Source organism: Cetorhinus maximus, chromosome 24 (genome assembly GCF_964194155.1).
Source record: "Cetorhinus maximus chromosome 24, sCetMax3.hap1.1, whole genome shotgun sequence".
Classification (NCBI taxonomy): Eukaryota; Metazoa; Chordata; class Chondrichthyes; order Lamniformes; family Cetorhinidae; genus Cetorhinus; species Cetorhinus maximus.
Window position 1 is genome coordinate 11,221,742 of NC_135902.1, and position 14,278 is coordinate 11,236,019.

General features: G+C 42.3%; 1 protein-coding gene across 6 annotated transcripts in view; it reads left to right on the forward strand.

The window, feature by feature from the left end:
* The window catches only part of gas7b (growth arrest-specific 7b), a 418,502-nt gene that overhangs the window by 351,155 nt on the left and 53,069 nt on the right, over positions 1 to 14,278 (forward strand). For all 6 annotated transcript variants that reach the window (XM_078570742.1, XM_078570743.1, XM_078570747.1 and 3 more), the window contains 3 exons: positions 4,574 to 4,663; positions 6,138 to 6,253; positions 9,721 to 9,795. In XM_078570742.1, coding sequence (XP_078426868.1) covers positions 4,574 to 4,663; positions 6,138 to 6,253; positions 9,721 to 9,795 — 281 coding nt within the window. The remainder of the gene's footprint in view (positions 1 to 4,573; positions 4,664 to 6,137; positions 6,254 to 9,720; positions 9,796 to 14,278) is intronic.

Genomic DNA, 14,278 nt, shown 5'->3' on the forward strand with positions numbered 1-14,278 from the left:
GCTTTCCCCCAATTCAGGACCTTTATTTCCGGTTCATCTTTGTCCTTTTCCATAACTACCTTAAATCTTAGAGTTATGGTCACAAATTTAGTTTTTTGCCTACTTGTTTTTGTGCACATTAGTGGGAAGGATATATTTGTACATTTAAAATAATTTTTACCTGGATGGATTTTCACAAAATTAACCCCTTGTGTGCTTAACTCAAGAATACCTGCCTGGATGTTTCATACAAGACTGTACACAGTCGAGTACATGCTGAATTGGCAATATTACACCCTTTTTAAATCAAACCTCTGTTGGGAACAAACCAGGGAGTGCGAAAAGAGAGGAGTCAGTTCACCCCTCTTTACTTGGTTATAACAACTTGAATACAATCGACCACTATTAATTAACTGTAAAAAAAAACTCAGTTGTCTCATAATGTAAATTAAACAGTTTTATTAAGAGTACACGGCTTTTATAAATAATTACATTTCAAATAAACAGATAATTCAAAGTAAGCAATTTTGCATTAAGTTGAATATGTTGGTTAGTCCATGGTGATCCTTTTTAAGTCTCATGTTCATACATTGAAGTTCTTGAAAAACATCAAGGTTAGCATTTTGGAGAAGCCAAAGAAATACTATAAGAAGTAACACAACAGTGATCATTTTGATGCAGCCTCCCTATTGATATTTTCTGGCAAAGAATCTCTGTACATTTGTTGCTTACATTAGTGATGAAAACAACAATACTCCAAATGGGGCTTCCCCCGCCACACCATGGAGACTGTGCCAAGATAATTATTGCTGTGTTGACTAATGTCGTCAGAAAGAGCTAGATAAATAACGGGTTCGGGACTGAAATAAGGAGTATGGGAATATGCACAAATAGAGAACGTTGAGTGCAGAGTTAGAAATGAGACAAATTAAATACAACCAACTACAGATGAATAAAATGAAAGGTTAGTTAAATGTTCTGGGTTTGATTTACTTTTATATGGACTGAAAACCTTGGCATGCTCCACACCTTGAAACTTGTGAGATGGTGTAATGGTAATGTCACTCAACCAGTAATCCAGAGGCCCAGGCTAATGCGCTAGGTAGACGGGTTCAAATCCCACCACGGCAGCTGGTGGAATTTGAAGTCAGTTAATAAATCTGGAATGTAAAGCTACTGCCAGTAATGGTGACCATGAAACTATCATTGATTGACCCATCTGGTTCACTAATGTCCTTTAGGGAAGAAAATCTGCCACTAGTACCAGGTCTGGCCTACGTTTGACTCCACAACAATGTAGTTCACTTTTAATTGATCTCTGAAATGGCCTAGCAAGCCACTGAGTTCAAGGGCAATTAGGGATGGGCAACATATGGTGACCTTGCCAGCAACGCCCACATCCCATGAAAGAATAAAGAAATGGGACAGGGAAGAGGGTGTTTGTTTGTGGAGGGAATTCCCAAGCCAGGGACTAGCTTGTTGCTGGACAGAGTGAGCAGAGGCAGACTGGCCATCATTTGACAGGAATGAGAGTAATCTGGCTGTACAGCTTTTGGCTCCCCCTTAATATTTGTAACCAAGTCCCATTCCAGGACTTGATGGCCAAACAAGGTGTGCTCATAATGTGGCCAAACAAGGTATCAACTTCTAAATCCTTCCAACACAAGCCAATGGCAGGTAGCAAGATTAGGAGAGATTCCTGGTAATCCATGTGCTGGAAAGAACATTGGAGCCTCCACCATCACTGTCCATAGCTCCAAGCTGTAACATGCATGTTAAATTGTATGTTGCCACAGCAACTTGGACTCCTTGGTTGGGGGTGGGGGGTGGGGGGGGATGCTGGTTGGCTCAGTTAGCTGGATGGTTGATGTGGACCAGATTGGTGCCAACAGCATGGGGTTCAATCTCTGCTCTGGCTGGGTGGATTCGGGACCTGCCTCCTTGTCCAACCCATGGTGGAGGTTGTGGCGTTGTGGTTTGGACCTGCCTTCAGGCAGAGAACTCAGGAAGAATAATATTTGCAACATTTCGAGATGTTTCTATGAGGAGAGGTGCCTTCCTCCAGAATTATCAGCCTCCCTCAATCCCAGAATTGCAGCTCCAGTGGTGTGGCTGCTCACGGTTCATATTTCAAAGATTCAACCTCCCCTTGACCTTGCATGAGCTGAAGTCCAGTGCTGGGCCCCTTGGGCCTGTCCAGGTATTTATGCTGGGGTGCCACTCTTGTAGATTTTGGGAGCTCTTCTATTCAGTGTTAACGAGGCTTAGTTGGTGATAGTTAATCAAGTCAACTATAGTAAAAGAAAGTTGTGTTCCTCTCTTGCAAATTACGGTTCAGCTCCCTGCACCTTCAATGAAAGGGTGTTGAATTATTTTTGGCAGTGCAAGCTGTGCCTGCAAGGATGCTACCAGTTGAGAGTTGTGAATAAACATTGTTCCTGTCAACAGCATGGTGCGAATCTGATATTGGAGGTGCATAATTGCAAAAAGAAATTCTGCACAAATAAATGGTCTAGAGAGAATAAATGTAATGGACGACGAGCTTCACAGGGGCATGATAAAACAAAATATGACACGGGACCACTTGAGGAGATAATAACTCGAATTGTCAAAGAGACAGATTTTAAGGAGTGTCTTGAAGGAGGAAAGCAAGGAGGAGAGACAGAGTGGTGTAGGGAGAGATTTTGAGAGCCTGGAGCCTATGCAACTGAAGGCACGGCCACCAGTGGTGGACTAATTATAATTGGGGATGCACAAGAGGCTGGAATTACAGGAGCGCACATATCTTGGGGGGTCATGGGGCTGGAGGAGATTATAGAGATAGGGAGGGGAAAGGCCCTGGAAGAGTTTGGAAATGAGGTCATTTTCTTCAAATGGGCAAGTTGCCTGTGGAGATGTGACAGGTGATGGCAGCTTGGTAAATTTATACTAATGAGGCCCAGGGTCCAACAGGCTGGTCTTGGGCCTTCTGTTTCAGGATTGTGTTGTAACTGCATTGCTACCTTCACTCCTGAAATGGGCATCCATGAATTTTAACTGAGATGTTAAACTGAAGCCCTGTCTTCCTCTATTCAGGCGGCCATTAAAGATGCCCTAGATCCTTTGAAATGCAGGGGGTTCTCCAAGTGTCTGAGCTAGCTTTCTCTCCTAAACTAATGCCACCAAAAAATACATTCAATGGTTATTCATTGTGTTGATTTTCATTGGGACATTGATGGGAACACTTTAAAAGTAATTAATTGTGTGAATTGTTTTGAAATGATGGGAGATTTAGTGATTAGTGGCATGTATAGCAATGACTCCATTTGTAAATGGGAGTATATCCAGTGGTAAATACTTTCATCGCATTTACCCCAGCACCAATGTTGTCCTTTGAACTCACTTGGTTCTCAATTTTTGAATTAACCATTAATTGACAAAATAGCTGAAGTAGTAAGAAAAGTAACAAATATTGGATTAGTCCCAATGGAAGGAACTGCAGCATATGGTGCAGTTACTGACCCATAGAGATCTACTCAATTAGTTAATCTCTGTGTGACTGGTTCAAAGGTATAATGGGGAGAAACTTGTGATTGTTGTCCAGTAGCAGTTTCTAAAACTGTGCATGGATGGAAGGTGAGACAGTCTATGGTGTTCATTTTTATTTCCTTTTTATTTGAACTTGGGATGTGGGCAATGCTGGAAAGGCTACATTTACCAGCCAAAGCTCATTGTTCTGAGGTGGTAGTGCACCTTCTTGAACTGCTGCATTATCTGTGGCACTGGTGCTGTCATGATGAGGTTTGATGGGGAATTTCAGGATTGTTTCTCAATTATAATGAAGAAATGCCCAAGTTAGGATTGTCTGTAACTTGGGCAGAGATCTGGGAAGTGATGGTGTTCCCATAACTTTGCTGCTTTTGCCTTTCTTGATGATAGTGGGGTTGGGAGCCTCCCGTCAAAGTAACCTTGGCGTGTTGTTGCAGCGCAGCCTGTCAATGTTACGTACTGCAGCCGCATTGGTGGTGATGGATAGGGGTGGGGTTTAGGCGGGGAGGCAGTGGTATTGAGTCCAGTGGCAAAGAAACCAATAAGTCAGACCATTTTGCCTGGATGATGATGAACTTCCTGCATGTTGTTTCAACTGCATCCATTCAGCCAAGTGGGAAGTTATTTCATCACACCTCTAGTTGAGCCTTGTAGGTCATGGAGAAGCTTTACGGAGATGGAAGATGAGCCTCTTACCACAGAAGACACCCAGCCACTGCCTTGCTCTTTGCAGTTGAATAGACTGTAACCACATGTTGGGTAATGAAGATTGGCTATTTGAATGTAGTTCATAAGGGCTGGGTGAAACCATCTTCTCATCACAGCTTTCAGGAAACATAAAGCTTAGAAGGACTATTACAGAGTTGAAGAATTTAGTAAATAATAATGTAGGAGCATTCTAATTAAAAGCATCATAGGACTAATTAAAGAAATACTATCATTTGTCCCAAGGTAAATTATGCCAAAAATGCAAACAGTGTAAGAAATACAAAGAAAGTTTTCCCATTTATATTTTCCTGATCAATTTGTGTCATGATTTAAAAGAAAATGTGTTTTACCTTAACAGATAAACTGTGTTACCTTCCCGCATCCGGATACAATGCCTGAACAGCAGTTGCTCAAACGAGATGATTGGAGCTACTGCGACTACTTCTGGGTAAGGGAAGTTTTACCATTTTGCCTGTGAGTAGAATCAGGGCTAGCAGAGAACACTAGACATTCACTTGTAGTGTATCCATCTATTACCCAGAGATGGCTAGTTCAGTGTGCGTGTTACCTTCGAAATCATGGCATTTTGTCACTGGCTCAAAGATAGATTGAAATGGAACAGTCAAGAAATTATAGACAATTAGGGGTGTTGTCTCCAAATTGAATGCTATGCGACCTTAATATTTGAATTTATTACAAATAAATAAAACAAGGAACTGACCTAGTGAAAGAGGCTAGGAACACAAGAGCAGATGCTGTCTAGGCCAGTGTAATGATTCTCCAAATTATTATTATCAAACCTTTAACCAAATATTTCAGCTTGAATCTATCTTTCTCGCTTATTTATACCTCTGTTTCTTTGTGTTTTTTTTCTCTCTCATTCTTGCTGTCTTTTCATTCCTTCATTTCTTCTCAAGTTATTTTCTCTTATCTCTCTTTAGGTTGTCCCTCCCCTGTGTCCCTGACTGTGCAGACTTAATCCCAGCCCTCTAACTTCCCTGCTCTTGAGCTGAATGCAATGAGGTGTGTGAGAAGGTGCTCATTGAAAGAAAGAGAGATGTGCAATTATGTAGCGCCTTTCATTACCTCAGGATGTCCCAAAGCGAATGAAGTACTTTTGAAATGTAGTCACTGTGGTAATGTAGAAAATGCAGCAGCCAGTTTGTGCATGTCAAAGTCCCCAAGCAGCAATGTGCTGATGATCAGACAATCAGTTTTTCATGATGTTGGCAGAGGGATAAATATTGTCTGCGATGGGTAGAAACTGCTGTTGGAGCGGTGCCAAAGGATCTGTGTCCACTTGAGATGGCAGACAGGACCTCCATTTAAGGTCTCACCCAAAAGACGCAATCTCAGACAGTGCAGCACTCTCTCAGTACTGCACTGGTGTAACCTAAATTTTGGGCGCAAGGATCTAGAATGGGGCTTGAACCCGTGAACATCTGATCATCGGCAAGAGTGCATCCATTGAGCCACAGTTAATATTGATTGATAAGCCTGTGCTTATAATAGTCAGCTTTTAATAGTCAGAGAACGCTAAACAGTGGTATAGCCAAATTTCCAATTTTTCTGGCAGTGTGCATTGGTAAATTTACCCTTACTGCGTGCTTTTTGTTTTGTAGCGTTTTAAATTCTTCAGAACAGCTCACTGCTGTCTGCCTGGTCATACCACTTTGTGGCTGACCAAATACGCATACAAAACTCCCAATGACCAGCGAGGCAGGTTGAACAAAATAGAATGGGATGTGAAACTTGGACCTTAAAAGGAAGCATCCAGTAAAACTGAACCAATTGCGGTTACAACTTTTGAGCATATCAGCATTCAGGCTGCACTTTGTGCAAAGTACAGAAAGCTCCCTTACTGAAATGAATGAAAACTAAAATATATATTTTAAGCTTTCTTTTTCCTGCTTTCTCAACAGGCAGACAGAAAGGAGACCCAGAGCAATAGCACGATTACTGGATTTGACATTATCCTTGTGAAACAGATCAAGGGCAAACAAATGCAGAAAGAAATGGCAGAGTTTATTAGGGAAAGGTAATCACATGAATACATCACCTATATGTTTTACCTGTATTTTGTTTTTTGACTAAGTTCTTTGAATACTTAGTGAAACCATGCCTTTCCTTGGGGATGTGGCCCACTTTATGACGAATATAGTTATGAAGAGATTGGCCACGTTTGTGTTAAGATGAAGAATTATCATTTATCCTCTTTGATCCATTGCAGAGGGAATTGGAAAGAAGCTATCCAATACTGTACATTGAATTTTAAATTGTTCAACTTAGTTGCCTTCCCTTTGTTTCTGTTGCTGTGAATTTACAGCATGACTGCTACTTTCGTATGACAGGGAAAGCTTATAATGGGATGTCTAGTTTGGCACTAATTTACAGCCTTTGAGAAAAACACAGACTGCCTGTTGTATGGTTTGAATGAAATATTCTTTGCTGAGATAATGTGATGACTGAGTGTCAGATCTAACACTCATGTATGAACAATAACAAGTGGAGCTACAGACTTGTGTGAAACCCCATTTTCCTACTGCTTTCTGTATCCCAGAGAGAGAAAAGAAAGCCTTGTATTTATTTAGAGCCCTTCACAACATAGGACATCCTAAAGTGCTTTTGAAGAAAGCCCCTGTTGCAAAGTAGGATCGCGGCAGCTAATTTCCACACTGTGAGGCCCCATAAAGGTCAATGTGATAATAGCCAGTAATCTCTTTATGTAGTGAGGTTGGTTGAGCAATAAGCATTAACCAGGACACTGGGAGAACTCCCCTGTTCTTCAAAGTAGTGCCATGGAATCTCTTGCGCCCATCTGAGAGAGAAGATGGGGCCTTGATTTAATGTCTTATCCACCTCTGACAGTTCAGCACTCCCTCAGATTGGTGTTCAAGCCCTGCGAGGAGCACTTGAACCCGCAGTTTGCTGACTTGAGGCGAGAGTGAACCACTGAATTGTGACAGACCTTTTGAATGTACTTTCCTGGCCTCACCTGCTGGGAGTCCAGGTTGTAACAGTGGGGAGTGTACTAGCAATTTCCTGATCCGTGCAGTCCTCTAGGCAAGATTTTGCAACAGGAGAGTTCATTCTGACAATCGGTCCTAGTGCACCCAGACAATGCAAATGCATAGGCCAGGACTGCTTGCTATGTTCACAATCCCAATATCTATTCATCTATCTCTGTATTTATGTTTGCCTCCAGCAATCCCCTTCCCAGGGCTGGCTGGCTGAGAATGGGTGTGCAGAGTACACTTGCTGAGGGCCACTGGTTAGGGGGAGACGAGCTGTAACCACATTATGAGCACCAGTGGTACAGGGTGTTTCAGATAATTACACATGGGACTCGGTTTTAAGTTCCTAAAAGGCTGGAGCTAGGTAAACTCTTTGTTTTATGTTCCACCCAATTTGCCTTTCCATTACGGGGTAAGATGTAATACAGGCAGCTGACCCACTGCGATCAGTTTCCCTCCTGGTGGGAACAATTAAAGTGGACTGCGTCAAGTATCAATCATCAGCGACACTTTCCATACTTCACTAATGGATAAATTCTGTACATCTACTCCCTATCAACACATGTTTTGGGCCATCTACATTTTTGGATTAGTCAGCATTTATTTGAGATGGCTTTGGTTTCACTCTTTCCACTGTTGGACTCCCCACAGTTACTTCGTGAACTAAAATTAGACCAGGATTGCTGTTTTGTTTGTTGCTTCCTTTTTCTGTCAAGATTATCTGTTTTTCAGCATATGCACCCATTATCTACTCCAGCCACTTCCTGGTAACCCAGTAAGATTAACTGACACGGTAGTCAAAAGCAATGGTCCACTGCTTTCCCAACAATCAATGGCCAAAAAAAAAACATAAGCATAAACAGATACAGCGCTAGTTTGACACCATCGTAAGTGCACAAAATCCCAAACTAAGGAATGTCTCTGGAATTCATCCTATAGATTTGCTCAGCAAGTCCAGTGTGGAAATTCCAAAAGACTTTACAACTGTCTGGGTAGTTTTATTGCATGACTTGAATTCAATCACTCGATTCAGAACAATTGCTCCGCAGCAATTTTGTGGGTGTACTTTGTATTTACAAATTTGGACTCTTAGCCTAGATAGTCTGTTAGTGGTGCTAGTCGATACTGTAAGCAGTCTGACCACCTTACACTCAGGGGTGTATACATTCTGCCCAATATCCAACGATATGATAGCGTAACTCAGGGATGCGACAGTAGTATTCCTTTGTGATCTGAACAGGGATACCCGAGTCCCTCATGCAATGTTTCAAAATTCCAAAGGCAAACACTTGACAAGCTGAGGCCAGATACAAACCATTAAGTGAGTTTGTTTCACAGTACGTGACCATAGAAAGCCAAAGTTGTCATCAATTTCACAAATTTCGATCAGTACAAGCTTGCTTTGTGTAATAACGCAAAAATAATCAAGAAACGTGCCACACTCCACATCATTGTGGATCGCCCTGTTTGACTAGAGCAGAGTAATTCCTAAATACCTCCTCCGTTCTAATCTTGCAGCCTTCTATTTTAAAATTTGGACTGATTGCCTGCGTCTCTGTTTATTTGTTCTCCTCTGTTTGCGGCCATAAAGGAAATCTTGCCAGATTGCCCCTGCTGAGCTCCCAAGACAAGGATCTTCCCAACACAATTGTGAGGTGTTTATTGATTATGAAGACGAGCTAACAAATGGCTTCTTGTTTAACATCTTCAGGAAGAGCAACTTTCAATAACACATTAACCGCCAATCATTTGAGTATTTTCAAACTTGTATGAATACAGTATTGTTTGAAACATGAACCTAGCCTTATTTTCCATATGGTTTCTTGGAAATTTCTTGAACTGTGACACAAGAATATTGAACGTATATTGGGTGATAGAAACGTGACACATGGTTTGCACATGCACACGCGCGCACACACGTGTATACGCACACAATGATTACAGTGTTTCAGATTGCTGATTTTTGTTACGGAAGTTAAACATTTTCATTTCAATGTAATTGTGGTTTTATTAACAGATGTACTTAGTTTTAAAACCAAATTCATAAGATTGAAGGCTAATTTCCTACGTGTGTTTCCCTGTCAGGCCCGCGGTAGGTATCGTGATATTGGGCACAGAGAATATTGCACCAGCCAAACAGCCCACCTGTGTTTGGAATTGGAGAATAATACAAAATAGAGCAGGCCATTCAGCCCATTGTGCCAGGCCTGGCTCTTTGGCAGAGATATCCAATTAATCCCAGTTTCTTGCTTTTTTACGTCCTTTTGTTCAAGTGGAAGGAAAATCAAGCAGCTTGTGTAAAGGGTGCTCAGTCCCTCTTGACCACAGATGGGTAGAGCTGTATTAACAGAATATGTTTTGAGTTTATGTGATATTCTGGTATGTGCCAATGGTATAATGCTTTGTCTAGGAGTACAGAAGCGGAAAATCATCCTTTTGTGTTGTAAGGGATATCTATTCAGAACAATATGGTATATTTTTCTGTTCAAAGGATTAAAATTGAAGAGGAATATGCCAAAAACCTAGCAAAGCTGTCCCAGAGTCCACTGGCGGGCATGGAGGAAGGGTGAGTTCACCATTTTATAGCCATTTATTTGTTCTTGAACTCTGCTGTAACTTTGAATGGGAAATGTTCCTAATTGGAACTGCCACCATGAGCTGATTTTGTTTTTGTAAGTAGAGATTTCAAGCAAAACTTGCCACTTTATAATTAGGAGGTAACACAGTTCAGACAGTTGGGCAGTCCCTGCTAGCAACCAAACATGCAGGAGGGATTTCCATATCTCCACAGTAAGGTTCGAGCAACAAGAATTTGATCAGGTGCGCTATGATTGAAGAAGTTGTTTTATATATTCCTTTTGTATTTGAATTAATCAGGAACCTAGCAGTAATTGGCTTTGTGCGCTCATTAATGCCATGTCTTTGTTAATAATTTGCGAGGACTATTGTCTGTGGGGTGAATCGAACAAATCAATCTAACCAAGATGCATAGATAGAAAGGAGAAGGCAGAAATAAACTACTGTAGCAGAACAGAAGAAGCCGGAGTAGACCAGTTTTGGCCTCTTCCTGACCACTGCCACTCTGACATGAGGACGCACAGAGTGGTTATCCTTCATGAGAGAGAGTCATACCATTACCACGTGCCAGGATTGGCCAGTTAGTTTTAATGCCAATTGCCATATGATTGAATTGTATTTGTGTCTTTGTCCAAACGGCATTTCAATAATAATTAATCACTATTAGAAAGAAAGACTTGCATTTATATAACACCTTTCACAACCTCAGGACAGCCAGTGAAGTATTTTTGAAGTGTAGTTTGTTGTCATGTAGAAAATGCGGCTGTGGCAGCCAATTTGCACACAGCAAGTTCCCACAAAACAGCAATGTAGTAATGGCCAGGTAATCAGTTTTGCGATGTTGGCTGAGGGAAAAATATTAGCCTGGACACCTGGAATATCTCCCCTCTTCCTCTTCAAAATAGTGCAATGGCATCTTTTACATGGGGGCAGCTGGGGCCTCAGTTTAACGTCACATCCAAAGGCAACACCTCCAATAGCACTGCACTGGAGTGTTAGTCTTGGTTTTTATGATCAAGTCCTAGAGTCAAATCCATAATTTTCTGACTCGGAGGCGAGATTATCACCTTCTGAGCCGCAGTTGACACGATATTTTAGCCTTTTCTTTTGGAGGCAGCATAGTGGACATCCCCAAAAATAATTGCTATCAAGGATCTTATAACAAAGGATGTATTTTTTGCAGTGACAGTAAGATCTATTTGTAAGTGTTTTTAGTAAATGGGATCCTCCAACAGGAGTAAGGTTTTGAATTTTGACTAACTGGTTTTGTAATGTTACACAATATTCGGAATCTTCCATGAAACTCCACAGTGTTTAGTTTGGGAATATAAATATCTCAAGGCCAAAAGCAAGGCGGTAATGTTAAATTTATGTTGAACATTGGGTAGACCACACTTGCAGATCAGGGCATGTTGGGTTTGGTATTGGTATTGGTGAGACAGGCTGTAGGTTGGTGCTTATGGAGAGGCGAGAGATTGTAGATTGGGGTCGGGGAGAGGCAGTGGAAAGGCCAAAGGCTTCCTTAGGGGACTGGGAGGCATGGCCCACAAGGAGTGTTATACAAAAACATTTGCATTCTGGAACTGCCAGCTCCCACTGCCAGGTTTACTGATCTTTGGGAAACGCAGCTGACAGCAGTTAAATTTAAGTCATATCCTAATTGCACAGTAGAAACCTAGTTTTAAATATGTCAATTAAGTGTCCTGCCTCTGCAAGATGGGTTGCTCTTGCCCCTCACTGCTCGTTGCTGTAAAAATTCAACATGTGCATACGTGGTTCATTTTTTTTCTTTGGGCTTCATCCACATGCACGCACCCACACGCATGCACACGAACACGCACGCACACACGCACCCCCACACACACACTCTCACACACCTACACACACTCTCACACACCTCCACACACACACTCTCACACATCTACACACACACAACCACTACACACACACACAACCACACACACACACTCACTCACACTCTCTCTCTCTCTTCTCACTCTCTCTCTCTCTCACACAGACACACACGCACACACCTCTTGCCCGTTGTGGGGGAAGGGGTTACTTACTATTGAGGCCAACGTTTCTGAGGAGCTATGTTCATCATGCCACACTGACATACATGCTAACAGCTTGTCTCTGTTCTGCAGAAGCCCATTGGATTTCACTGGCAGAAACATATCATTGTAAATTGACACCACTTACCTTCACACTTTAACCAGGGCTTTAGCTTCTGGCTGTCACAAATTAAAATGAGAGTGATTATTCCCTGAGTGGTACTTTGAAAGTACACCCATTAATCCACAACATATTGCATCTTCTCTATGACAGCCTTTGGAAATGGAAAAAAAAATTTTCAACACCAACGTTTTGATAGAACTTTATTCAGCTTATTAAACTCTGAAAGCAATGTGGGTTTGCTCCAAATAAGAATCATTTGTGTATTTACATAAATGTTAAACCCAGCACAGATTAAAAGCTAACATTAGTAAACTAGACTGAAGCTTGACGAGCTCACTGAAATCCTTTTACACTTGTCCTCTTACAATTTACTCCCCCATGAAGGCCCTGACCCTTGTTTGGAAATGGGTCCATCGTTGTTGGCAGTACTCCAGCACCTCAATCAACCGACCATTCTTTGAGTCCAGATGGTAAATGTTGGTGGGCAAGTAAAGCATAAAGAGCATTACAGATAAACACAATCCTGTTCTTGTCAGATGGTCAAACATGCACACTTCTGATGGAGTCACTGGGTAGCATTCAGAAGCTGAAATGCTGCTTGTTTTTTAACCTCTGATCCAGCTCAGAGGCACTGATGTCCGTTTTGGCACCTCAAGAGGTGCCCTGGTTGGCATCACAAAACTCCACACTAGACAGTAGCTTTGGTCTGTGTAGGCTTGGGACCACACCAGCCACATTCACAATTGAGTTGGAGACTCATTTCTCAACCATGCAATTTTTTTAAATGACCTGTCTGCATGGCTACAGGATTAGAGTCTTCCAGCACTTCTAACTCATTCACAGCAAAAAAAAAAGGCTGTGTAAATAGACTTGAGTCTCCTTATGAACCAAACTCACATTATTATATGTGCCATGGAATTAACAGGTACTACTCAATTACAGAGCAATGCACCAAATACTACCTTGTTCTATCTATTCAGAAAGGCACTGTGGTTACTGCATCCACATGCCAAAAACTTGGCTTCCAAAAGCAGACCATCGTTTCATAACTTAAGGGTGGCACCGGATCTCAAAGGAGGACGGCGAAAACATTTTAAGAACACTCTGAAGGCCTCATTGAAAAAGGGACAAATTGATATTGTTGCATAGGAGGAAGTGGCCACAAGCCATACCATTTAACGGAGCCTCATCCAACAAGCTGTACCACAGTCAGAAACTGGCTGCATATACTCTGCTGCCAGAAAAATCTTACTCTAACTCCTGGGTAACTACAGCACTGACCCCCAATCACTCACACTGACTTCCCCCTCAACTCCAACCACCTCACTGAGAAACGACGGAGGTGGAAGGAAAGGGAGCAGAACCCTGGCTTGGGAATACCCTCTTCCTCAGGGCAACTCTTGCCCTCTCTGCCCAAAGATCCATGGCTCCAGGATTGGCCTGCTGAATCACCTGAGGACACGCAAATTGTGAAGCCTGGCAGACGCCATCCTCGGGACGGATGATGATGTGAAACAACAAACTTTTACATTCAGGCCTTAAACTAATAGTTAAGGTTTGGTTGGTAGTAAGGCAATGGCACAGTTAGCAGAAATGCACAGTAAGATGTTAATGGTACAAGTGCTTAGAAAGCAATAAAGACAGAAGCAGTCCCTGGAAGGATGGTATGTGTTAGCCTATTAATCTATTTTTGCATCACCTGATTGTCCGGAAGACTTGAGCTGAAATAAGATTCCTTAGATTTCTTGGGGCAGTATTTACATGGAGGGAGGGATGACATTTCTGCCCAACATGGGGGCCATGTGTCAATTGGGTTGAATTGAAAATAAAAGTAAGTCGTTATGGCCGTGTTATTATATCAGAAGAAGCTTTTTATTTCAAAGGTGGTGGGTTGGGTGGGGGAGTCAGTGAGGTGGGTAGCTAGGTAGGTGAGTGGGTAGGTGGGTCGGGTCTGAGGAGTAGTTGGGTGGACGGGGTTTAGCGTGGTTGAGCGGGAATAGCCAGGAGGGTTGGCTGGGGGAGGGTAGTCACGGGCTCAGTGAGGTGGTTGGGGGTTGGGGGGGGGACGTCAGTGTGAGTGATTGGGGGTCAGTTCTGTAGTTACCCAGGAGTTAGAGTAAGATTTTTCTGTGTAACATTTCCTGGATAACTATTCAGGTAAGTAAGTCAGAACTGCCTGAAGTCTCCACCTCTAACTCAGAGCTGAAGACTTTTGCTTGAAGAGGGTCCTGGGGAGCAGGGGAATCACCCATCGGAAGTTCAAACTTCCCGGACAGTTTCCACGGAGGGCAGCA